At 35.5% G+C, this 25,459-nt stretch overlaps 1 protein-coding gene across 1 annotated transcript; it reads left to right on the top strand.

The window, feature by feature from the left end:
- On the top strand, positions 1–24,636 carry LOC114617962 (arylacetamide deacetylase-like 2). The gene is made up of 5 exons (XM_028763648.1): positions 1–165; positions 15,668–15,890; positions 17,378–17,447; positions 19,055–19,226; positions 23,979–24,636. Exons 1-5 carry the CDS (start codon positions 28–30, stop codon positions 24,570–24,572), a joined length of 1,197 nt encoding a protein of 398 aa, XP_028619481.1. The 5' UTR covers positions 1–27; the 3' UTR covers positions 24,573–24,636.
- Positions 24,637–25,459: the final 823 nt, after the last annotated feature.

The raw sequence follows: 25,459 nt of genomic DNA on the forward strand, positions 1-25,459 counted from the left end.
TGCACAGAAGTTAAAGAAAGACGTACAATGGGATACAAAACTCTGTGCTTTGGGTTGTTTTGCATTCTCTTTGCTTATTGTATTTATATACCAATTCCTGAAAACATTGAAGAACGCAGGAAAGTTCAGTTTCTGGATGCTGTGATGAAAATGTTGTCATTTATGGTAATATATTTTAATATAATATTTTATAAATTCTTTGTGAATTTAACACAATGTTTTAAAACCATTTTCTGGGGATCACGGAGGCCTTGTTACAAATATTTATGAAAATATTTCCTAATTTATAATACTTCAATAGTAATTTCAAATAGACTTTGATTTTCTTTTGTGGTACTCTGAATAGTCAAAAAATCTTAATGTTTTAGTTAATTTTTTTAACATGTTTAATTGAATGTACACAAAGAGAGGGGCACATGTTTTCTAAGTGCTATTTCTAAACTAAACAACTATCATATATTGGCATCAGAATAAAATAACTCGTGTTGTCTAAAGCAACATTTGAGTATTTTTAAAGAAGTTTAAATGTATTAAATGCTTTTCTGAAAACCTAAGATCTTATATACTTATGAACTGATGTTATATTATATATTATGATGTTATATTATATAATGTCCATTATATTATAGCATTTCTATGTATATTTTACCATCTACTATTTTTCTCCTTTGGATAATTCAATTTCCTATTCTCAGGAATTATGCACATTCCTTGTTTTAGTAAACGCCAAAGAGGTTTTCAACTGTCATTCTTAACTGTGCTAGTAACTAACTCACTAATGATGATGAAGAAGATTATTGCAATTTAATACAGTGGTATATTTGTTTTAGCATAAAAATATACTTTAGTAACAGGAAAATGTCCTTTTCCATTTTCTTAGATCTCTGAAACACATTTGTTTAAGGGAAACAGCTGGCTTTCCTGTCTGCTTTCACATTAATTATTCTTTTGTAACATTCCATATTTGGTATTACCCCAGAAACCTTTATTATGTTCTTATAAGTAGAAGAGAATTTGTTTTGAAACAGAAACTGTGTTAGATGACACATATGCTCTGACAAATCAGAGACCCACATAGCATCTTGACCCCCATGAGTGCTGCTGTCTATCTTTATGTATATGCTGCTAGGGTTCAGATTTTATTATGGCAGTGCCTAAAGTCAGGCTTATTGCAGACAATACACCATGTTTCATTTTACCAAAATATATTTCTATCTGGGAGCCTTATGGATATAGTGACAATAGGAAAATTTATGGAGAAGATAGAAGTAGATAATGCATGATCAGAGAAGACAGCAAGGTTTGGTAGGTAAGGATGATGTTTCTTATGTTGCAAAAGAGATAGACAAGTTCCAGTGATGAACAACTGTCTTATTTTCAACTCATCACAAGACAAATCTTGGCAGGATCCCTTGAAAATGCTAGACACATCACATCCACAATCAAGAACAGAGAGAAATGTGTGCATGCTTGGTATTCAGCTTTCTCTATTCTTGCAGAGTCCGGGAAATGGTGCTGCCCACTTTAATGCTACAGCTTCCTACATATACTGATATAATCAAAATACTACCACACACAAACACATGACCACAGAACAAGCTGATTTAGACATCCCTTATTGATAATCTCTTTTAAGCTCTAGATTGTGTCCAACTGCCAGTTTAAACTAAGCACCATAACACCTAACACAGTTTCACAATTTCAAAGTCTACTGAGTCACCCTTGATCTCGTTTATTTCTCCTGCAATTTCTAACATCTACCTTTGTTTACTCCACAATATCGGAGAAAGGGAATGGACAAATACTATTCTAGGATTATAAAGAATTAATACATTATTTTTATTAAGTAGCTCATGTACTGTAAAGCTTCAAAATAGCTAATACTAATTTTTCTTGACTATGAATGTATTCTAAAAAGTATAATCTTGGAGTTTGAATTTCTGATTTTTTAAATGAAAAATAAAAATGTCACAAGTAGCATATTTATGCTTTTGCTTTTACCTGTACATGTATGAATAAAATATGAATAAATTAAATGATCCTAGTGATTGACAAGTTTCTTTTTTTTTTTTTTTTTTTTGGTTTTTCGAGACAGGGTTTCTCTGTGTAGCCCTGGCTGTCCTGGAACTCACTCTTTAGACCAGGGTGGCCTCGAACTCAGAAATCCACCTGCCTCTGCCTCCCAAGTGCTGGGATTAAAGGCATGTGCCACCACCGCCTGGCTGATTGACAAGTTTCTATCTGGAGTTCAGGTGATATGTCTTTGAATATTGTTACTGCATTATAATAAATCACAATTCCTTAGATTTTATTTAGATATTTTAAATTTATATATTAAACTTTATGTACATGAGTTTTTGCATGTATGAGTTATGTGAAATAATGTATACCAGTTATCGAAGAGGTCTGAAGAGGGGATGTCCAGTCCCATGGAACTGCTGTTATGGATAGCTATGAATCATTATGAGGATGCTGGGAATTGAAACTATGTCCCCTGGAAGACCAGTATTCTTAACTACTAAGCTATCTCTCCAGCCCCATGAGAAGTAAAATTTAAATATGTTATGGAAGCATAACTCACAGATTCTTTACAATGGCATGGAAAATTAAGTCTCAGCATTAATACATTCAAATTGTATAAAATATACAATAGGCAAAACCACATGAATCCAGCTATATCCTAAGAGCTTATTTAATTTCTCTTTGTATCATTTTTTTCTAATCATAAAAATTATTTAGTATATAACTATATCATTGTGTGAGGAGAGTATATATTGCTAAACATCATTTAATAAGATATTGAACCATATCAATTATTACTTAATGTTGAAAGAGTATGTATTCCATGATTGGACCTAAGAAGGATGTAAATCAAAACTTACATTTATATAAATTAAGAAAAAAATGACACATTTTATTGATTAAAAATTATCTTTGTGGTTATCTTTGATGATAAAATATTTTTTCACATTTTAATTAATGATTATTTTTCTTTCCTTTTTCTCCTCTTAAATCCTCCATTATACCCCTCAATAGTTTCCTTTAAATTCATAGTCTCTCTTTATTAACTGTTTTTGTATGCATATTGTGTATATATAAACATATTCCTATATTTAAACTGTTCATTCTATATAATGCTCCTCATCATATGTTTTTAGGGCTGTTTGTCACTAGGTAGCCAACTGATGTGCTCTTCCCTGGGGATGATCACCTCTCTGAATCCCAACATTCTTCAGTTTTCTATAGTTCTTTGGGTAGAGCTGAGGCCTCATGGCTTTTCCCTGTTCATTTTAGTATATTCATTACTGTCATCCTTGTTCAGCTCCAGTTTGGTATATCATGATGGTGAGATTTTATGGGTTCAGCTTCTGATATCAGTAGGAGACACACTCTCACAGCAAAGTTCCCTGACCTTCTGGCTTTTATGGTCTTTACATCAGCTCTTCTGAAATGTTCTTTGAGCTTAGATTGGGAGTATTTTTGTTGTTGTTGTTTAGATTGGGAGTGTTTTGTATGTGTATCCATTGGAACTTGGCTCTAAAACTTTCCATTAACATTGATTGTGGTTTTCTGTAGGGTCTCTGTTGCAAGGAATAAAATTTCCTTGACAAGGGTTGGATATTATACTTACCTCTAGATATAAATATTATAGATTGTTGGGATTATGCTGATTTAGTAAATTACTGGTTGTAGATTCTTCTCCAATGACTAAAATTCACTGTCATTGAGTAGTTAGATAGATTTTTCAATACTGGGCATGGTTTTCTTCTTGTTAAGAAAGTCCTAAATCGCCCTTTTTGTCCTGGGACAACTTTTATTCCTGCCCATCATGTTTAAGCTTTTCTTTAACAACATCAACATATTGACAGCTAAAGTCCATGTCTTGTACCTGAAAATGATACCCCAGATAAAATTATTAAATTAACAGGTTGGCAAGCCAAGGATGGGTAAGATTCTGCACAGAGCCTTACCAACCTAAGACATAAGTGAATTGCTTTTAATACTGCATATTCCATGACAGGTAAGAAAGGCATTCTTGTCAGAATGACCTAAGAAAGGCTCAGTCTTGTTAATGAAATAAAAAAAGGGGGAGAGGCAGAGGGACTTTGGGGTTGCTTGGCAAGAGTCTGACATGAGCCAAGGACAAAGAAATGGGCTGCTTGTCAGGAATATGACATTAGGCTAGAAGTAATTTCAGGCAGGAATCTAAACCCTAGGCTAGAACAAAGAAGTAATTTTACGCAGGAATCTAAATTTTAGGCTAGAACAAAGAAGTAATTTCAGACAGTATTCTAAATTTTAGGCTAGAACAAGGAAGTAGGTTTCAGACATGAAAATAACCTTGTGCTAGGACAGGGAAGTAAGCTCAGATACTTTGGTCATCCTGATAAGCCCTTAGAAACAGTTATCATGTAATTCATGTAAGTTATCATGTAAGTTCATGTAATTGGGCTTAATGCCTTGCTTTTTCTTTGACTATTTGTGTTTATTGTCTTGCTTGTTCCTTGACTATTTGCATCTATTGTGTTGTAGACCCTCAATCTAGAACTGACCTTAATACATGCATGTAATTAAAATGGTATAAAGGCATAAAGGAGGAGGGGGGATGGAATAGGTGGTTTTAGGGAGCATAATGAGGAGAGGGGGTGACATCTGTATACTAAATAAATAAAATATCCAATAAAAATTTTTTAAAAAAGAAATGTCTTAAGTCCATTTAGAGAGCTGTTGGTTACAACCAAAGTATATTTGACACTACTTCACCTTTAGGATAATAATGACATGCTGGTTGTTTATGTGATTCATAGTCATCAAAGCTAGGTAGGGAATGTTAGTTCCCCCTCTCTTTGGAAACTTGCATGATGTCTTCTAATACCATGTAAGCTAGTCTTCAGGAAGGGGACTATCAGGTCAGTCCAGTTTATGAGTCTATGGGCCCTAAAACTGATATTTTAACATGCAGTTACTATGTTAAAAGCCACTGAGTTATTTACTAGTAAATAACTACTCAATTACTCACTACTTCAATTATCTTAAGTATTTAACCTCTTGTATTCTGCTTTGAATGGATCACTGTTATTATTCCCACTGGTAAAATTAAGTTCAGAGAGTAAGTAAAACAGTTTATAAATAGAGCAATTAAAAATTGTTTAGGCTAGTTTTAAAGGTAATTTTTAATAATTGTAACATTTAAAAATTTTAAATGTGTATACAACAAGAATTTCTTGGCATTATGCACCTGTAAGACTTGTATTTCTTTATTCTTAAGGGTCCAAAGTGTCCCTTAAGTTCTCATTGAGAGGTGACTCAGCACTTGAGAGTATTTGGTCTTTTATAGAGGACTTGTGTTTGATTTGTAGCATGCCTTTTAAAACAATCGAAAATTATTAAATATCCTTTTACTTCCTTTCCTTAGTACTAGTAAGTGTAGAAACTAATTATCAGAATAAGAAAGGTGTTAGGTCATGTCTTAGCACAGGAGAAGACTGGCTCCCACCTGGTTAGGAGGAGGCTCTCATTGCCCACTCCCACAGCGACACACTCCAAGAAGGCCACACATACTCGAACAAGGCCACACCTCCTAATAGTGCCACTCGCTAGGCCGAGTATATTCAAACTACCACATTCCACTTCCTAGCCCCCATAGATGTGATTAAGCATATGACTCTATAGGGGCCACACTTAGCCGTAGCATAATAAAAATACATTTAGTCCAACTTCCAAAGTCCCCATAGTTTATAAAAGTCTCACTAATATTAAAAGTCCAAAGTTAAGTCTTTTCTAAGACTCATTCCATCAAAAAGCAGACCCTAAACATAGCAGGATATATATTACAATTTCAAAATATCATAGTGAAGAAATATTGGACCAAAAAAACCCAATGTGTAGCTGGGAAAATTCTAAACTATACACCTCTATGTCTGATGTCAAAGTACTCTTCAGATCTCCAATTCCTTTTATCTTTGTTGATTGGAACAAACTTCTTTCTCCTGGGCTGGTCTACTCCTTGTTGGTAGCTTTCCTCAGCAGGTATGCCATAGCTCTGGTATCTCTAACATGTTTGGGTCTCTCAGGCAAACTTCAACTTTACAGCTTCTTATTCCAATGTTTGGGATACAAACATGATCTTCTTGGCTTTTCAAAAGGGCTCTTATCCAGCTCTGCCTTCTGTAACACTTTAGGCCTGGTTGACTCTACTCCACTGCTGCTGCTGTTCTTGGTACTGGCATCTGCAACACACTGAAGTCTTCCACTGCAACTAGGCTTCACCAATAACCTCTCAAAGGCATTTGTCATGTTATCAAGCCTCAACATTTTTGCATGACTACTTTGATCCTGGGCAATCAACTGAAAATGAAGCTGCATCTTCAACAATGGCTTTCCCTGGCCTCTCACAGTGATGAGCCTCAGCTGTTCTTCGTGACCTCTTTATGCCTTCAAAACCATACATGCGTGGGCAATTCTTATACATTACCAAGTCCAGTTGCAGCATGAGCTACAACCTTGGCTATCTCTGGAACACAGCTTCTTTGTACTCTCATAAAAATTTTCCTAGAAGACTTTACTTTAGTGATGCTGGTCTCTTCTTAACAACCATTAATTTCTTACCCCCATCTAATAAGCATCAATTGTCCAAGTAGTCCTTCCTATTCCTCACTCTAAAACTAGAGGAACACGGCTGAAGCTGCCAGGTTCTGCTGCTTACTGAGGCTGGAACACAACCCCTTTTTCTATTACATTATTACCAGCTTTCTGTTCTCCAACTCCTTCACTACCTAAGCTTGGTTGTCCTGGAATTTGCTCTGTAGACTGATCTTGAACTCAGAGATCTGCATGCTTCTATCACCTATCACTATTGCTCTGTAGTACAGCTTGAGGTAAGGAATGATGATTCCTCCCCAAATTCTTTTATTGTTCAAGATTGTTTTGGCTTTCCTGGGGTTTTGTTTTTCCATATGATGTTGAGAATTTCTCTTTCCATGTCTGTGAAGAAATGTGTTGTAATTTTATTGCGGATTGAATTGAATCTGTATATTGCTTTTGGAAAGATGGCCATTTTAATATGTTAATCCTACTAATCCTACATGAGCATAAGAGATCTTCTGTCTTCTAATATCTTCTTCAATTTATTTCTTCAGGGACTTGAAATTATCATACAGATCTTTTGCTGGGGGCTAGTATCAGTTGTTCTTCTTTCTTGTTCTTAGTTCTTCTTGAGGCAGTGGCGGGGGAAGAATGTAGGCAGTGGTAAGATTTGGACTTATGAGATATTTATGGTTGCTGTATAATAATAAAATCTTTACCTGTCTAAGTCTAACTAGCTTTGCTACTGTTGCTGATCTGCCTGTGTCCCTTTGAGGGCAGAAACTGCAGTCTCTGTCATTTGGCACCTCATCATAAAATAGCAATGTGTTAAGTAAAGCATTGCAGGAGCCTTTTCCCTTTTGTCCAGATGCCTCACACTTGTCAGGCTAGGAGGCAGTTTGGAGCAATAAACTATTTAACCAGGAGAAGAGAATCATATTCACAGAAGAAAAAAATTTTTACACAAGCAAATATGGATTATTTTTTGTTGGATATTTCTTTTATTTACATTTCAAATGTCATCCCCTTCCCCGTTTCCCCTCTAGAAACCCCCTATTCCATCCCCCTGCTTCTATGAGGGTTCTCCCCCACCACCCACTCCTACCTCCTTGCACTGGCATTCCCTTACACTGGAGCATCGAGCCTTCACAGGACCAAGGGCATCTCCTCCCATTGATGCTGGACAAGGCCATCCTCTGCTACATGTGTGACTGTGACTGGAGCCATGGGTCACTCTATGTGTACTCTTTCATTGGTAGTTTAGTCCCTGGGATCTCTGGGGGTGGGTCTGGTTGGTTGATATTGTTGTTCTTCCTATGGGGCTGCAAACCCCGTCAGCTCCTTCAGTCCATTCTCTAACTCCTTCATTGGGGAACCCCTTGTTCAGTCCAATGGTTGGCTGCAAGCAACTACCTCTGAATTTTTCAGGCTCTGGCAGAGCCTCTCAAGAGACAGCTATATCAGGATCCTGTCAGCAAGCACTTCTTGGCATCTACTAGTGTCTAGGTTTGGTGACTGTATATGGTATGGATTTCCAGGTGGGGTAGTCTCTGGGTGGCTTTTCCTTCAGTCTCTGCTCCACACTTTGCCCCTGTATTTCCTCCCATGAGTATTTTGTTTCCCCCTTCTAAGAAGGTCTGAAGTATCCACTCTTTGATTTTTCTTCTTCTTGAGCTTCATGTGGTCTGTGAGTTGTATCTTGGGTATTCTGAACTTTTGGGCTAATATCCACTTATCAGTGAATGCATACCTTGTATGTCCTTTTGTTATTGGATTACCTTACTCAAGATGATATTTTCTAGTTCCATCCATTTGCCTAATAATTTCATAAAGTCATTGTTTTTGATAGCAGAGTAGTACTCCATCTTATAAATGTACCACACTTTCTGTATTCCTCTGTTGAAGAACAACCAGGGTCTTCTCTGCTTCTGGCTATTATAAATAAGGCTGCTATGAACATAGTGGAGCATGTGTTCTTTTTATATGTTAGAACATCTTTTGGATATATACCCAGGAGTGGTATAGCTGGATCCTCAGGTAGTATTACATCCAATTATCTGAGGAACCACCAGACTGATTTCCAAAGTAGTTGTACCAGCTTGCAGTCTCACCAGCAATGGAGGAGTGTTCCTCTTTCTCCACATCCTCACCAGCATCTGCTGTCATCTGAGTTTTTGATCTTAGCCATTCTGACTCAATCTACAGACTCAGTGCAATCCTCATCAAAATTACAACTCAATTCTTCATAGAGCTAGAAAGAGCAATTTGCAAATTCATTTGGAATAACAAAAAAACCAGGATAGTGAAATTATTCTTAACAATTAAAGACCTTCTTTGGGAAACACCATCCTTGACGTCAAGCTGTATTTCAGAGCAATAATGATAAAGACTATATGGTATTGGTACAGAGACAGGTAGGTAAATCAATGGAATAGAATTGAAGACTCAGAAATGAACCCACACATCTATGGTCACTTGATCTTTGACAAAGGAGCTAAAGCCACCCAGTGAAACATGGATTAAAGTCACATAAATTCGTATCATATTCATGCATACACATTCTTAGGTAATCATTTGAGCCAGTTGGACCCAGCTTTCATACTATCTTAGACCTCCTGGGAGGTAGGCAGTGCTGTCTTTGGTTATGTCATGCCTCCTGTGGTCCTGGTTAGAACAAGTTTCCTGTGTTCCTGTGGCCCTCCTGGGAAACAGGCTGGCTTTGGGGTCCTGGGGGCAGGCACATTGATCTGTTAAGGGTTCAGGTGGAAGTGTAGACTGGAAGGATGATTGGACTCAGGTATAAAGGTATAGATCCTGTGTCTGCTGGGCTCTGTGGGGGGTTCCAGTTGGCATGGGTATTGGGGCACGGATCTTACCCATGTTCCTGATTATGGTGGACCTCCTGTGAGATAGGTAGGCTGTGCGGGAGGTGAGTTCAGGTAGAGGTGCATACTGGAAGGACAGTGGGGCTCAGACAGAGAGTGATAGATGCATGGGGGGAAGGGACACTGAACTGTATGGTTCAGGAGTCTGACGGAGGTAAATGAGAGGTAGCAGGAGAATGGGGGTCTCCCTGGGAATATTTTCCTAATTTCTTAATTCATTACATTTAAATTAAACTGTATTATACATATATACAATTTCTTTGCATATCATAGTATCTATTTATGTGCTATCACTTAATCACTATGAGTAGTGCATCAATATACACAGATATTCAAGTTTCTCTGTGGTAAGACTTTCTAGTCCATTTGGTATACATAGGAATCTAGACATGGGTATTGGGGTGTTGAGGATCTAGTTGTGTTTGTAGGGACTCTCACTGGGCTTTCCACAGTGGCTGCTCATAATATAATTATGTAACAGTGCCAGTGTTCTTTTTTCCCCACATCCTTGCCAGCATTTGTTTTTATTTGTTTTCTTGATGTTAGGTGTTCTGTTTATAGGAGATAAAAATCTCAAAGAGTTCTAACTTTCATTTCTCTAGTAGTCAAAGATGTTATAGTATTTTCATATATTTATTAACCATTATTCTTGCTTCTTTTGAGAACCATCCCTTCATTTGATTTTTGCATTTATTTATTGGAAGTTTTGCTCTTCAGTAGTTAATATTTTCAGTTTTTTATGTTATAGCTAATACTCCCTCTCCGAGTACATAGTTGTTAATGTCTTTTGCCACTCTCTAGGCTGTTTTTTTTTCACTCTACAGATAGTTTCTTGAAGTGTTCAGTGTCTCTTTCATTTTCTATTATCCCATGTATCAGTTTTTGTGTATATTTCCTGTGATTTATACATTTGACATCTTTTGTATCCCCTTACAAAATTTATGATAATTTTTCTATTTCTGGAAAATATAGCTACCATATAAATCAGTTGTAATATTATAGGATTTGTGATGGAAGTATTCCATATCCTTAAAAAAGATATATAACCAATCTATGTTTACTGCTTTCTTAATTCACAACAGCAATGGAATGAATTAATCGTAAATGTTCACCAAGAAATGAGTGGATAATGAAAATGCTTAAATGCACACAATAGAATCTTATTTTGCCAGAAAGGAAAATGTTACATAATTTTCAGAAAAATGGCAAGTATTCTTTTGAATGCAGTAGTCTAGGATCAAAACAACAACAGTAACAAAATCAAACAAACTAAAATCAACACTGCATGCTTTCTAGAGTGTTCCTTACTTTATTTGTTGAGAATATTTCATTGCACCAGGAGTTCCTGTTTTGACTAGTCTTAGGTAGTTGCTTTTAGTCACATGGTTTTGCCTTTTGAGGTCTGGAGTTACAGCTCATTTTTAACATTCTTTAGATATTTACATGATATTGAATATTTGAACTCTCGTATTCCCCACAGAGCTACCCCCATTCCAGAGTTCATTATTTGTATTCCTTTTGCTTTTTTTTTCTCTTGTCTTTTTGCTATAAGTTTTCTAAATATATTGAAAGGTTGGAAAGAACAGCATCTCTGCATCATTCCAGACTTCATAAGAAGCATACTTACCTTTGTACCAGGTAACCACAGATTAATTCTCTGTAGCCTTTATTGCCTTGTGATACATTCCTGTTTCATCTCTTTCTAATTCTTCCATGAAATTTAGCAACAGTTTATGAAGCTACAGAATGCTTTTTCTGCATCTATTTGAATAATGATATTTCTGTTCTTAAGTGTGTTTATATGGAATGCTGCATTTATCAATTTTCATATGTTAAACTAAATTTGCACTTTATACTTAGGATGAAATCAAATTAAAATTACAATATTGTTAATGTGGTCTTGAGCTTGGTGTGTATTTTTTTAGTTCAAAAATTTTAAATCTTTTTTCTTAGACAGGGAAATATTATTTATGTTTGTGTGTGTGTGTGTGTGTGTGTGTGTGTGTGTATGTGTGCTGAGTTTATGGAGTTAGTATAAAAATGCTGCTTCCATTTTTATTGTGGAGAATATTTTGAAACATATTATGTTGTACCATAGGATACAATAGAATATACAGACTGAGGGATTTTTGTTACTTCTACTCAAGTTTTTGAAAGATACTGATTATGAGAGTTAATAGTTTAGTAAAATTCAACAGTGAATCTATTTATTCCTGGTGAGACTACTGATTATTACTTCAACATATTTTTTTGGTCTTTAATCTCTTTAATTCATTACATCTTTTGTTGGTAGTGCCAGTTTTGGAATTTTTCCATTTTGGTAGCATTTCTAGATTTTTAAAAAATAAAAGTTCCAAGAATTGACAACTTATTCTATGAATTTCTTTTTAGTCTATATAAATACTGCCTTGTAATCTGTTATTTTATTACCTACATGTAACTATTATTGTTTACCTTTTCAAAGAACAAAGTTGTTTATTCTTTGTAGTGATTTTTAAACTTGTATTTAACTATTTTATGAACTAAAATGTAATATTTTTTATCATCTCCTGCAGTTTGGCTTGGCTCCATCTTACTTTTCTAAAATATTTTTATAAAATATATAACATTTTGTAAGTTATTATGCTATATTTTTGTTAAGGATCAACGAAAATGGTAAATTTAGAAGGACCAAGAATGGAACATACATGGACTCTGAGGCACTATAAAAAAGCTAAACTTATGAAGGATGGGTATAGTAGAAGGTCAAGAAACCCATATCAAATGCATATTAAAATATTTATAACAAAGAAATAAAAGAAAAATTCCCAAACCCAAAGAAAATAATGTTTATCAAGATACAAGAATTATACAAAATAACAAATAGACAGGACAACAAAAGAAATACCCCATAATATAATAAAACAGTAAATTTATAAAACAAAAAAAGATATTGAATGCTGTGAACAAACAAACAACAAACAAACAAACAAACCAAGCCACATGTAAAGATATGTGTATCAGAACAATGCAAGGCATTTTCAACAGAGAGTTTACAAACCAAAGAACCCAAACTTATATTCTACAGTTTCCAAAAAATCACAGATACTAAACCAAACTATTAACAGTCATAACTGCAAAAGAAAGAAAAGCTTTCCATGATTTAAGGGATGTACGAGACTACTAAGTCTGCTCTAAAGATGGTAACAGAAGGAATAGTTTGGTCTAAAGAGAATGTTAAGCAAATCCAAAAAAGCACAATGAATGAATGAATGAATGAATGAATGAACAAATAAATAAATCCTGGACAGTTAATTAAAAGAGGCTTAAGAAAACATCACCCAACAAAATGACAGGAACTAAAATTCTTTTTTCCCCCAATAATTTATTCCCCTTACATCCTGATTGAAGCATCCTCTCCCTCCTCTCCTCCCAATCCTGCCTCTGCAAATTGCTCCTTGCATTACCCCTCTTCTTTTCTGAGGAGAAGGTGAGATTCCACCTCTGGTATCACCCCACCTTGGGACAGACATCTAGTCCCAGAAGGACTAAAAAATCCTCTCCCACTGAGGCCCAACCAGGCAAACTAAGAACTCTTAATACTAATAGTGTCAATTCCCCAACAGATTAACAGATAGGTTACAAAACAAATAATAAAATAGGATTAGAAAACACAACACAACTCTTGGCTTCCTCTAAGAAACACATCGCAGCAGCAACAATAGATATTCTTTAGGGTAAAAAGATTGAAAAGTTATTCTAAGCAAATACAACCAAGAAACAAGTAGGCATGGCTATTCTAATCTCTGGAAATCAGAATTCAAGACAAAACTAGTTTTTCATACTCATTAAAGGAAAACTTAATCAAGAGAATGATACATTTCTAAACATTTATGTCACAAACAGGTGCACACAATTTCTAAAAGATTGACCCACCCTTCTATGTTGGGTAAATGGGGGTCCAGTCTGCCCTGCCACAGGGTTAAGGCTTCTAGGTATCGCGGGATAGCTGTGGGGGTGGGGAGTGGAGGGACCGTAGGACAGCCAGGGTACCATCTGGGTCTCAGGTCTTGGGAATCCAGGTGTCACTGGAAATCATGAAAAAGCTGAGAACAAAATGGGAGGTCCACAGGCTGGATATACCTGAGGCCGAAGGGGAGAGAGGGAGGGCACTCTGGTTGTGTCTCACTCACAGGGATGAGAGTTCTTGGCTTGTCTCAGTGGTCGGTCAGTGGCTTGCTTGGGTTGGTGGTCACCTCGGCTGGAACAAAGACAGGTCTTCTGCGGAAGATTAGACATGGCTCTTTAGGCAAAGGCCTTCTCCATTGGTCCATGGATGATCCCGATGAAAAGAAGGCAGTTTTATGATGTTTATTTTTATGGTGGAAAGTAGATGAGAAGCTGTACCTCATTTTCTCAGGGCAGGCCTAAGGTTAAATACCTTTTTCAAGCAGGAGGGTCTGGGAAGGAATGCTTAATTGGCTACATCCTTCTGCCCTTTAGGCATCTCATTAATATGGAGATCTGTCTTGAGGCTAAATGACTTGTGGTCATGCCGTCTACCTGTGGAGGGGCTAGATGGGGCGTTGCAGTTGACTGAAAGACATAAATCTATGGAGTGCTGCAGCACCATGCCAGGAGCCTGGAGTCTGAGTGGATGGCAAAATGCCTACTGTCTCTTAGAGTCATATGAGGTCCCACCTGGGGGCCCCTCAGGATCACCTTGGGTCTCCAGGGATTTCTAGCCTGTGCCCGACCAGAAACCAGGCTGCCTTTCAGGATCCTACACTACTACAGAGATAGAGGGTGGCTTCAGTACCTTACTCTCATTAATATACAGGTAACTCACACAAAACTAAAGAGAGAAATTCAGACATTAAATGACCTCATAAATCAAATGAATCCAAAAGACATCTCCAGCATATCCCACCCAAACCCTAAAGAACACATTTTCTTTCAGCACCCCATGTCACTTTGTCCAAAATCTACTACATATCAGGGTTCAAAGCAACTCCCACTCACAACTGAAATAACACTGAATCCTATTGAATCAAAAAGTAATAAAGCAGATTATCAACAATAATAGGAACTACAGAAAATAAATAAGATTTTGGAAACTAAACAGCACATTGATAAATGATAATTTGGTCTATGGAAAATCAAGAAGGAAATCAATGTTTTAAATTTATTGACAGTTTTATAAATTTATATAATAATTTTCTCTCTCATGATTCCCCTTCTGCTGGAACCCTCTCAACAAGTCTCATTTACAGTCATACTTTCTCTTTGTGAGATCCCCTAGGTTTAATTAGTTTAATGTTGGTGTATTGGAGGAGATATTTAATAGAAGGGTAAATTATCAGTGTCTATACCACTAAAGAAAATGGCACCACCTCTCCCAGAAAACATTGACTTACCATAGTTCCTAAAGTTATTATGGGGCTTCATAGACCCATGCCAAGGCCCTGAGGAAAAGCGGATGAGACCAATCTTGTGTAGCAGTTATATAGGTAACCACATTAATATCTCTTTTTATTTTTGCTTGGCATTTAAGCAATTCCTCATAATTCAATCAGTGAAATAAAGATGGCCACTCTGACTTATTTATTATAAACATTTTCTGCATTAATTTGTCTTTGAGCTTGTTTAATGATATTTTAATATGTATTTACGTTTTCTATGAGAATTTTGTATATACGTACAATGTTTTACAATCAAATCTATCCTTCAATCTCCCCATCCAAATTCTTCAGATCCTACCACACCACACCTCCCTTTCAATTTCATGTTAATAAAAGGGGGAGGGAGTACAGTTCAAATCGCCCCTATGTGCATGGTTATAGGGCCATCTACAAGTGCCAGAGTAATCTATTAAGAGTCACACATTCACAGGAAATTGACTCTCCACTAGCCAATTGCTCCTTACCATGGAAAGATTCTACGGAAAGTTGACTGGTATACTCTTAGAGTTCAGGCAACCACAGCTGCTGTGAGGTCACAAGTACAGCATCCTATAATGTCCAGAAGACTGCATTTTAGCATTCCTCTACAACCTCAGGCCTTTACAATCTGCCTCCTCTTTGTGTACATTCCCTTAATTCAGAGCAAGGATAAACACACCCAAGGCATCTTCACATCACTTACTCGTTTTTACATTGCTTCTCTGTGTACATTTGTTGTTACAAAAATAATTAATGTTCACGTTTTTGTTTTGATAGGCCAAAATGTTTGAACACATGGGTCTTATAAAATATGAAGACTTTTTTTCCATATTTGTGAGAATGCAACTGACAAAACCAGTTTCAGATGAAAACATCACAGTGATTGACACAGACTTCAGTGACATCCCTGTTCGTCTGTATTTACCCAAAAGAAAATCTGAAAGACAGAGACCAGCTGTGATTTTCATTCATGGTGGTGCCTTTACCTTAGGAAGCTGCAGTAAGTTTGTTTGTTTTGATGTGAGAATTAAATAAATTGCATTTAGCTACTCTGAAATGAACTTTTGTTTCTTATGACCTTATCACAGTTTTTACTGCCATGATTTCATTCTTTCCTTGAGCACCTAATAGTAGTCATTACATTTGTGTTTATAATGAAGACCATTTTATGCTTTAAAGTGAATTGGTTTCCATTTATAAGTAAAAGGAATTTTGACATTGCTTTCTGCTCAGGTGTTAATCACAAATTTTAGCTCTCTTTTTATCTACCTCCTTATGAGTGTGTAATAATTAAATTTAATTAATAATACATTTTTATAAAGAATTCTCAATACAAGAATATGATATTGCTTATTTTAATGAAGACTGAAATTGTTTCTTTAGAAAGTAAGCGAAGTTTTTTTTGGATTTTTAAATATAAACATGTTTTTGTAAGTGTTTATGTTCATGGCAACATAAAAATGTTGTTTAAAAAATTTATACCAAGAAGCACATCTAGCTTTAGTTCGTGGAGTAGGGGTAGCCCACCAGGTCTCAATGGTACACAAAGAATTACAGACAGCAAGAAATGCCGAAACAACCTGCCCCAGCGAAGACCACATCAATTGGTTATCCAATATCAAATGGTCAGTCCTGAATACAAGTAACATTATACAGACTAAGTATGTTATATTTAGAACTATATATAGGCATATACATACAATGTATGCATGTAACAACAATTAATGAAAAACAAACCACAAATTTGAAAAGAGAGAAAAGAGAGGTATTTAGGAGGCTTCAGAAGGAGAAATGTAAAAAAGAAATTATGTAATTTTATTATAATATTAAAGATGTTAAAAGATTAAAATGTACAAAATTAGGACTAACAAAGCTTTAAAATGCCAATTATGGCAAAAATCTGAATTTATGAAAATAAAAATTCTGGTTAAGTTCAAGTTCTTCTAACCATGGTTGTAGGAAGTATGCTTTTGAGGAGTTAGAAATCCAAGACATACACTTTTTCTTCTCTTTAGAAATACAGAATTCAACCAAGAACATTGAAAATAATGTGTCTACTGCTAATTAAGTATTTTTACCATGTCCATAGTTCCTGCTAATTATGGGTCATCATGAGTGCAATGTTGCCTGATATAGTTTCTATAAGTGTTGCTCCTCCTAATGAAACTGACCCCAGAGATAAGTGATACATGGGGACCTATCTGCACCAATGGCATTTTTTGAATGGAGCACTCCCTTGAAAACGAAATTGTTCTGTTTATCCCAAAGTAGGTTAGCAAAATACAACAAGCATCTTCCATTATGATCAATCAGATTTTTCCTGGCTGTATTAACTACCTCAAAAATATGGGTGTTACATTGTTAATTCTTCTTAGAGTTGTCATCAGTTCATCACAGTTCATATTTCTATAGCCATTCTTAGATCTACCTGTGTTTCCACTGCTTGATAATCCACTAAGCAGTTTTGTTTTATCTCTTTCATTTCAGAGATGTTTGCTTATGATGAACTGAACCGACAGACAGCAAACAAGCTTGACGCTGTTGTTGTGGGAGTAGAGTAAGAAAATAATAATTTTCATGTTACATACTATGGTCATTGCCTTCCAAAAATAGTCTTGGTTTAGAAAACAAGTCAACTAAACCACAAAAAAGAAGAAAGAAAGAAAGAAAGAAAGAGAGAGAGAGAGAGAGAGAGAGGAAGAAAGAAAGAAAGAGAGAAAGAAAAAGGCTAAATCTTTGTCTTGATGTTTAAGTTTAAATTATTTGTTTATTTTTTACCTAGAAAATATATTCATGACAGTCTTAGGATGTGTTTTATTTGAGTTACTAATAAGAACAAAGGCTAGAATTATCCATGGATTTAGTAACAGTAAATGACCAATTTAGGTAGCATATAAATATTTTCAGTGTTCCCAAATAATAGTTTTCATATATCATGACTTTGGCCTGACATTTCTACCACACACCAAAGTCAGGAAGGTGCCTATTACTTTAACATGTACTGGGTACACTTGATATTTATGAAACCTTCATCATGAGGGTGAATCTTTCCTGCCAACTCTATAGTGCAGAAATTTCAGAATTATGGACATAGCTGAATACAATGAAAGAAATTTCTTGGCCACAAATATAATAGAATCAAGTAAACTTACTGGAGAGATGAGTGATGTTCTCATAACCATTCCTTGAAGAAATAGGACTAACTACTTGTATTTTAAGAAATAAATGACTTACAATCTTAAGAATGGTCTGCCTTTCCTCTTGTAATTTCAACCAAATCTACCACATTTATCATTCTATGCAAGCTTTTAAAATGGTATATTATGTTGCATTTACTTTAATAAATCTATATTTCTTTAGATACTTGTACTTACTTCCCTTGGCATATATATTCATATTTTAAATTTTGCTTTACTTAGAGAGCTGTTTTAAAACATTAAGGCACTATTTGAAATATAAAAACAAGGACCATCTGAGTAATACTGTTTATATTGATGAGTAAATAACTGAAGCATTCTAATGGTTTAAAATTATAGAGGAAAATAATAAGATAGTTCAATTGAAGTGTGCTTCTATATCAGAACACACATACACAGAATAAAATTAACATATTATTTTGGTAAGACACATTAATATATTTACATAATATGATATACTTAAATATATAGAAATATTTTTAATATTGTTACATAATTAAATAATTATTAAATAAGTAATATTCTAATATTGGTTCAAATTTTCAGAGTTGTCATGTGAAATTCTTCATTTTTATAGAATTCTGACTTAAATAATTTCCAAAGTGAATGTACCTATGTTAAATCAGATACCATATTCTCTGATTTTACATTTTCCTGGGGAACTTCTCTAATAATCCTGAATCACTTTTAAGTCTCAAACTTCACTGAGGACCTGGTGAAACCTACAGACTTTATAAGGGTAAAGACTCATCTTCTCTCACTCATCTTACCATAGGACCAGTACCTGAAACCCTGTAAACCAGAATCTGCTTCTTGTTTTAAAACAGAAGCTATCAGTAAGTTTAGGTTTACTGATGAAATTAAAGGTTCAAAATAAGGACCAAATTTTATTAATGCATTTGTTGTTGAAGCTGAGAGATCATTCTATGTATAAGTCTAATCATGGTGCTTGATTCTTTTTTTTAAGTTACAGGCTTGCTCCTCAGTATCCATTCCCAGCTGCCCTTGAAGACTGTGTTCTTGTGATCAAGTTCTTTCTTCAGGACTCAGTTCTTGAAAAGTATGGAGTAGATCCTGCTCGCATTTGTATTTCTGGAGACAGTTGTGGAGGTACATTGGCAACAGCAGCAACTCAATTGGTATGTTGTGTTGCTGGAGATGTTTGACTATTCTGTCCCGGTGCTGCACACTGACACTGATGCTGCTTCTGTGCCAACAGGCTTTCTTCTTGCCTACTTCTATTCTGTATATCTCACTTTGCCAGCTGGACTAAGTACCACAAGCAAATTTGGTTTACTCTTTTTCTACCTGGTTCTATATTTCTTTGAAATATCTAATGAAATTCTATGAGGTGGCCTACAAGAAAAATCTAGAAATAATTCAAGCATTTTAAGATATTGTTTGATAGTCAGATCACATCTTTGCCAGACTGAAGCTTTCTCGTTGAGGAGACATAGCTTAGGTATTCAACTGCAGTGTTTTCCTGCCACAGTTCTGGTGGCCATGGAATTAGACAAAGGGTCTCTGTATATGTAGGATTTAATACTATGCATATATTCCATTGTGATAGCTACAGTTTTCCCAAAAAGGGCTGGTGTGACCCACAGCAGGCTATTGGAAAAGTTGAAAAACAGAAGTTTCATATAGATTCATTCTGTACCCTGCAATTTCAGATACTTTTGGATAGGTGAGTGACAAAAACTAAGACTTCTATAGCTGTTCCCAGAACTGTTCCACAGTCCTAGATTAATTTAGGCAACACAGTTTTCCATATTTACTATTTTACAAAAGGCCCTGAGCTGGATGTCCTGGTTATCAGAGCATCTATGGGAAATTCTTTTATGTGACACTCTGGAAGTATCTCAGTGAATTTGAATCCACTATTTTAGGATTTTAATAATGAAGAATAATTTGACCACAAATTATGAGATACAGATAGATATTGCTATTGTAAAAGTTTAGTAGCTTTAATACAATGGGTATTGAAAAAGGTACCCATCAGGACTGCACAGAAATAGTAAAAGTTGAATTCCAGATTATTGCTATTTTCCTTGAGTTCTTTCCTTTAACACTTAAATTTTAAGTTATTAATGTACTGACATTTCTTTTGTCTCCTTTTGGTTTAAAGCTTGGGGAAATTTGAACTACTGCAAAGAAAGCCCATTCTTACCATTTCCCTAAAGTGTGTTGGTTTTCACTTGATTTCTGTTTTATTTTTCATATAAATACATATACATGTGCCTGTGAGTATCTGCATGTACACTGGTTCATGCTCATATATGTGCACAAATGTGTAGAAAATGATACATTCCTCATTCAGTTTTTATCTGTTTTCAAGTAAGTTGATTTACTGACCTTGGAGTCCCATGGAACTGTGGGACTAGGTGCCCAGTGGACTCCAGGGATGTACTTGGCTCTACCCGAAGCATCTACCAATGCATTAGGAGTCACATCTGCTTCCTTGTGGAGAAGCTATCACTTGAATCTGCCAATGTTTTGGTACCATGTACCATGCTGTCTATTCTCTGATCCTCCTGACACACTGCATTCTGTACCCCTTACCCCTACACCCACATACCACCAAAGAAGGTAGCCATTAGTCATATAGAGTCAAGGAGTACTTGAAATTTGGGTAACATGACTGAGGATATAAGTATTTAATGTTATTTCATTTTAACTTATTTAAAATAAACAGGTATATAAGGGTTTGAGCTGCAGGCTTATATGGGTGTAAGACGGCAGGTTTGCTATTTCTTTCCATAGGCACTCATATGTAGATTACATAAGGCAGAAAATTTACCTAAAATATTCCTGGCTGCAAGAAATTCTAGTCACTAGGATGTACAAATGAATACCTGAAAAAGATTCTATATATATCAGATGTTTTCCCCTTTCCCCATTTCCCCCCCCCCCCATTAATTCCCTATCCCATCCCTCCTCCTCCTTTTTTGCTTTTATATCATTTAAATTACATGCAAGTATTAAGGTCAGTTCTAGGTTGAGGAACTAGCAATACAATGGATGCAAATAGTCAAGAAACAAGCAAGACAATAAACCCAGATAATCAAAGAACACACTGGACAATAAAGAGTCCCATGATCACTCCTGTGATCACTATTTCTAAGAGCTTATCAGGATGACCAAAATATCTGAGCCTACTTCCCTGCCCTAGCCCACAGTCATTTTTCATGCCTGAAGCTTACTTCTTTATTGTAGTTTAAGATTTAGATTCCTGCCTATAATTACTTCTGTTCTAGCCTAAGATTTAGATTCCTGCCTGAGATTACTTCTTTGTTCTAGCATAATGTCATATTCCTGCCAAGCAGCCCATTTCCTGGTCCTTGGTCAAAGTAAGATTCCTGCCAGGTAGCACCAAAAGCTCTCCACATCTCCCCCCTTTTTTTATTGCATAAACCAGCCTGTCTTAGGTGGTTCTGACAATTAAATTTTAAATTTTAGTTTTCTTATATAGACAATGAAAAAGAATCTCTTAGGAAATTTTTTATCATGTAGCACTTTGCATCTAGTGTGTGTGTGTGTGTGTGTGTGTGTGTGTGCATATTTTGGAATTGGTCAGTTACTTTTCCTTATGTGCTTTTGAGATTTCAACTCATCCTTCCATTTTATCAACTCAACTCCTTTGATGAGGGTTTGGCCTTGAAAACTCTGACTGGATCCTGAACTTCCCTGTTGAGGGCTACAGAGACAGACATTTGTGGATATGGTGCTGCTGCATAAGCACTTGTTCTGACTGAGTAATGAGCATTAGGGACCCACTACACATTGTCTCCTGCAGTGCCCATAACTAGAAAATGGAAGAAGGAGAAATCTTCTTAAAGCTGCAAACTAAGGACAATTTCCATTTTTGGAAAAGACAGGGCTGTATGCACAAATCATTTGTCATCTTTCCTACTGTTTTTGATTTTTATACATCAACCGGTGTTTTCCTAAAGGTAGGATTCATGATTGAATTGTTCTCCTTTCTGGGAGCCTTCCCAGGCTTTTAGAGTAATGCTACTGGACATAACACAATGTCAGATGACCTTCAAAGACTGATAATTCCTGGCCTTGCAATATTATTTTTGCTTTAATAAGCACTGGTTTCTTACTCTGTAACTTTATTACTATTTGTGCTAAAATCCACTGGTTTCTTAGAATTAAAATTCTCTACAGAGGCAAATATGCACACACACACACACACAGATACACACTTATACACACATACACACTCTCGTCAGACCTGACCACCTGTCCTAATCTATTCCATACACATTTATATGCATGCTTACATACATAAATGTATATCTACCTACATACATATAGACAAACAGACATCTACATATATACATCTAGTGTATTAAGCTGAGCCACGAATGTCACACGCATACATTTGGATGGATGGATAGGGGGGAGAACCCCTCAAGCCACCACTTTACTTCTTTTCTATGACCTTTTAATAGACAAAAGTTCTTTAAAAATTACCTCATAAATATAATATTACTAAAAAAGAGAATTACATAAGAATGTTGATATTAAGCACAAAGCAGTGTTTCATTTTATATGCTCATTATAAGTTCAAAGCAACAGTTTCACATGTCCTTGCTTTATCATAGTGTACACCTGTGGCTTCATCCTTGGATCTGACATAAAATGAATGTTTTTCCTTGATCACAAATTTTGTCTCAAGGTGATATTTCATTTTAGTGTAATGGTGAAAGCTCATTGTATTCCATATTATGTACCCTTTATTTACTATTTTATGAGGAGTTTCCATATTTTATTTGTGATTCTAACTTGATTGTATCTTTCTGGCTAAACAATCAAAACCATCTTTTAAAACTTTCTTCCTAAATTATTTGAATCAAATCAAGAATTCTATAATATCTTTAATTCTTCTAAACAGCCTTAATGTATGAATGTTCATCTTTATATTGATCTTCAGGAAATTTGCTCAATAGAGTGGGCTAATCCCCATGAATTCTTTGGCTATATCATCATTACAAGAAAGGCATATCACCTGCAAGAAGCAATCCTGAAATGAAGACTCTTGGGGTCTTGCCTCTCAGAGCTCACTTACCAGAAGACATGCAAAAAATTCTGGGCTGCCTCTAGGAAGTTAATCTGCTAGCCTTAGCCTCTCCTAGATGAGTCCTGACATTTCCTAAACATGTTAAGGTTCCATTTGTATAAGGTTTATATGTCATATTTAAAGATATTTTGCAAATTCACTCGTACATATTGTATGTATACATAATTCATAAACATAACACAAATAATGTGTATGTGTGTGTGTGTGTGTGTTTAAGCAATTAGAGCATAATGACACGTATCTATGACCTGAGTACTTGGGAGACTGAGACAGGAGAAAAGTATGTTCCAAAACAACCTGGTATAGATAAATATAATCTCTCTCTGTCTCTCTCTGTCTCTCTCTCTCTCTCAATTTCTCTCTCTCTCTCTCTCTCTCTCTCTCTCTCTCTCTCTCTCTCTCTTTCTCTCTCTCTCTCTCTCTCTCACACACACACACACACACACACACACAAACACACACCACCACCACCACCACCACTTCCTCCACACCAAAACAAAGCACTCAAAACCTCAATTTATAAAGAGTAGTCTGAGATATAATTATGCTATGATCATCTCTGGGACTCCCTTATCATGTTTTGGTTATTATCATAGTGTGAATAACTGCATGTGTAGGAGATCATACACTATTTCCACATCGATGAATGAGGAATGACACACCCTAACATCTCTGAATCAGTAAGTATTGTGAGAATAATCACTAGTGTTCAAATGATACAAATTTATTTACCCTGAGTTATTAACATAAATATGTTTGTCTTTTGTGTAAAAATTATTGAGTATTATTTTTATATTTACAGCTTCAGAATAATCCAGAACACAAAGGTAAAATTAAGGCACAAGCCTTGCTATATCCTGGACTACAGTTTATCGACAGCTTGACGCCATCGCATCAAGACTATGAACATGGTCCCTTTCTTTCAAGGGAGATAGGAATTAAGTTGGCATGCCTATATGTGACTAAAGACACAGCACTGCCCGAGGCTATGCATAGAAATGAACACATGCCCAAAGGATCAAGTCATCTGTTCAAGTTTGTTAACTGGAGTCACTTCCTTCCTGAGAAGTATAAAAAGAACCATGTTTATACTGAGCCAACTCTTGGAAAGCTAAATGCTTTCTACCCAGCACTTGTGGATAGCAGGCTGTCCCCTTTGCTAGTCAGTGACTCCCAGTTACAGAGTTTGCCATTAACATACATCCTCACTTGTGAACATGACATCCTAAGAGATGATGGTCTTATTTATATCACACGGCTTAGAAATGTTGGGGTTCAAGTTACTCATGACCACATAGAAGAAGGGATACATGGAGCTCTTATAGTGCCATTCAATTTACATTTAGGATTAAGAATAAGAGATAAGTATATCAGTTGGTTACAAAAAAACTTATAAATCAAGCATATATGTAGGTAATTTAATCTGAAGTTTAGTAAGCATGATTATAATTTGAATTGTATTTAATCCTACATTTAATTTAGCAAAAAGATCAGTGCATATATTTGAGAAATATATTTAATTTCTCTAATGTTAGTTACTGATCAGGTGGAGGTATCCACTTATTATTCCCATTACTATCCTGTATTATATTGTCATGGATAATCTCTAAGAATTAAAAAATAGTAGCTCAGCATTAAAATGTGGTTATATGCAAAACACCATGTCAGTTCCCAGTCCATGATAAAAATCAAGTGATAGAGACTGTTTAAGAGAGAAAAATTGTAAATAAAGTTGTATGGAGTGAGCACTACTTTGGCATGGTTCCTAATTACATGTTGTCTGAACATTAATTCCATATGTTCAACATAAATTAAATTTTTTAAACTTTATAACTTTGAAAATTTACATACTCTTAATAGTAAGCCTTCCTTTATTGTAAAGAAGCTGAACATCTAAACTGCCAATATTTCCTGCAGTTTAAATATGTGATCTTTATTTATACTTTAGAAAAATCAAACTTGAAGATAATTATATGAATATCATCCATTGCTAACCAATGATTCTTAATCCACGATGATATAAAAACAAGTATACATAGCAGTCAGAATTACTCATTCTTAATTTTAAAAAGTGACTCATTAGCATACAGAGAGACTGTACACCTAGGAAGTTACCTAAGCTGACAATCTCCAATCTATTTGCTTCCATGTTTGATGAGACCCACACACTCATCAATTCGCAACTGCATAATAACCAATTTTCATTTCCTTTGGGTGGGATTAAAGATATATAATTTTCTAAAATACCAATGAGAATGCTGTTTGCATATGGTTACTTTTACC

This window comes from Grammomys surdaster, unplaced genomic scaffold (genome assembly GCF_004785775.1).
Source record: "Grammomys surdaster isolate TR1022 unplaced genomic scaffold, NIH_TR_1.0 139, whole genome shotgun sequence".
Classification (NCBI taxonomy): Eukaryota; Metazoa; Chordata; class Mammalia; order Rodentia; family Muridae; genus Grammomys; species Grammomys surdaster.

Excerpts from the sequence above, each read along its gene's own strand:
- LOC114617962 (XM_028763648.1), top strand. The coding sequence starts at position 28 with ATGGGATACAAAACTCTGTGCTTTGGGTTGTTTTGCATTCTCTTTGCT. Across the intron at positions 17,448-19,054 it reads GCTGTTGTTGTGGGAGTAGA|TTACAGGCTTGCTCCTCAGT; the intron begins GTAAGAAAATAA and ends CTTTTTTTTAAG. Across the intron at positions 19,227-23,978 it reads CAACAGCAGCAACTCAATTG|CTTCAGAATAATCCAGAACA; the intron begins GTATGTTGTGTT and ends TTATATTTACAG.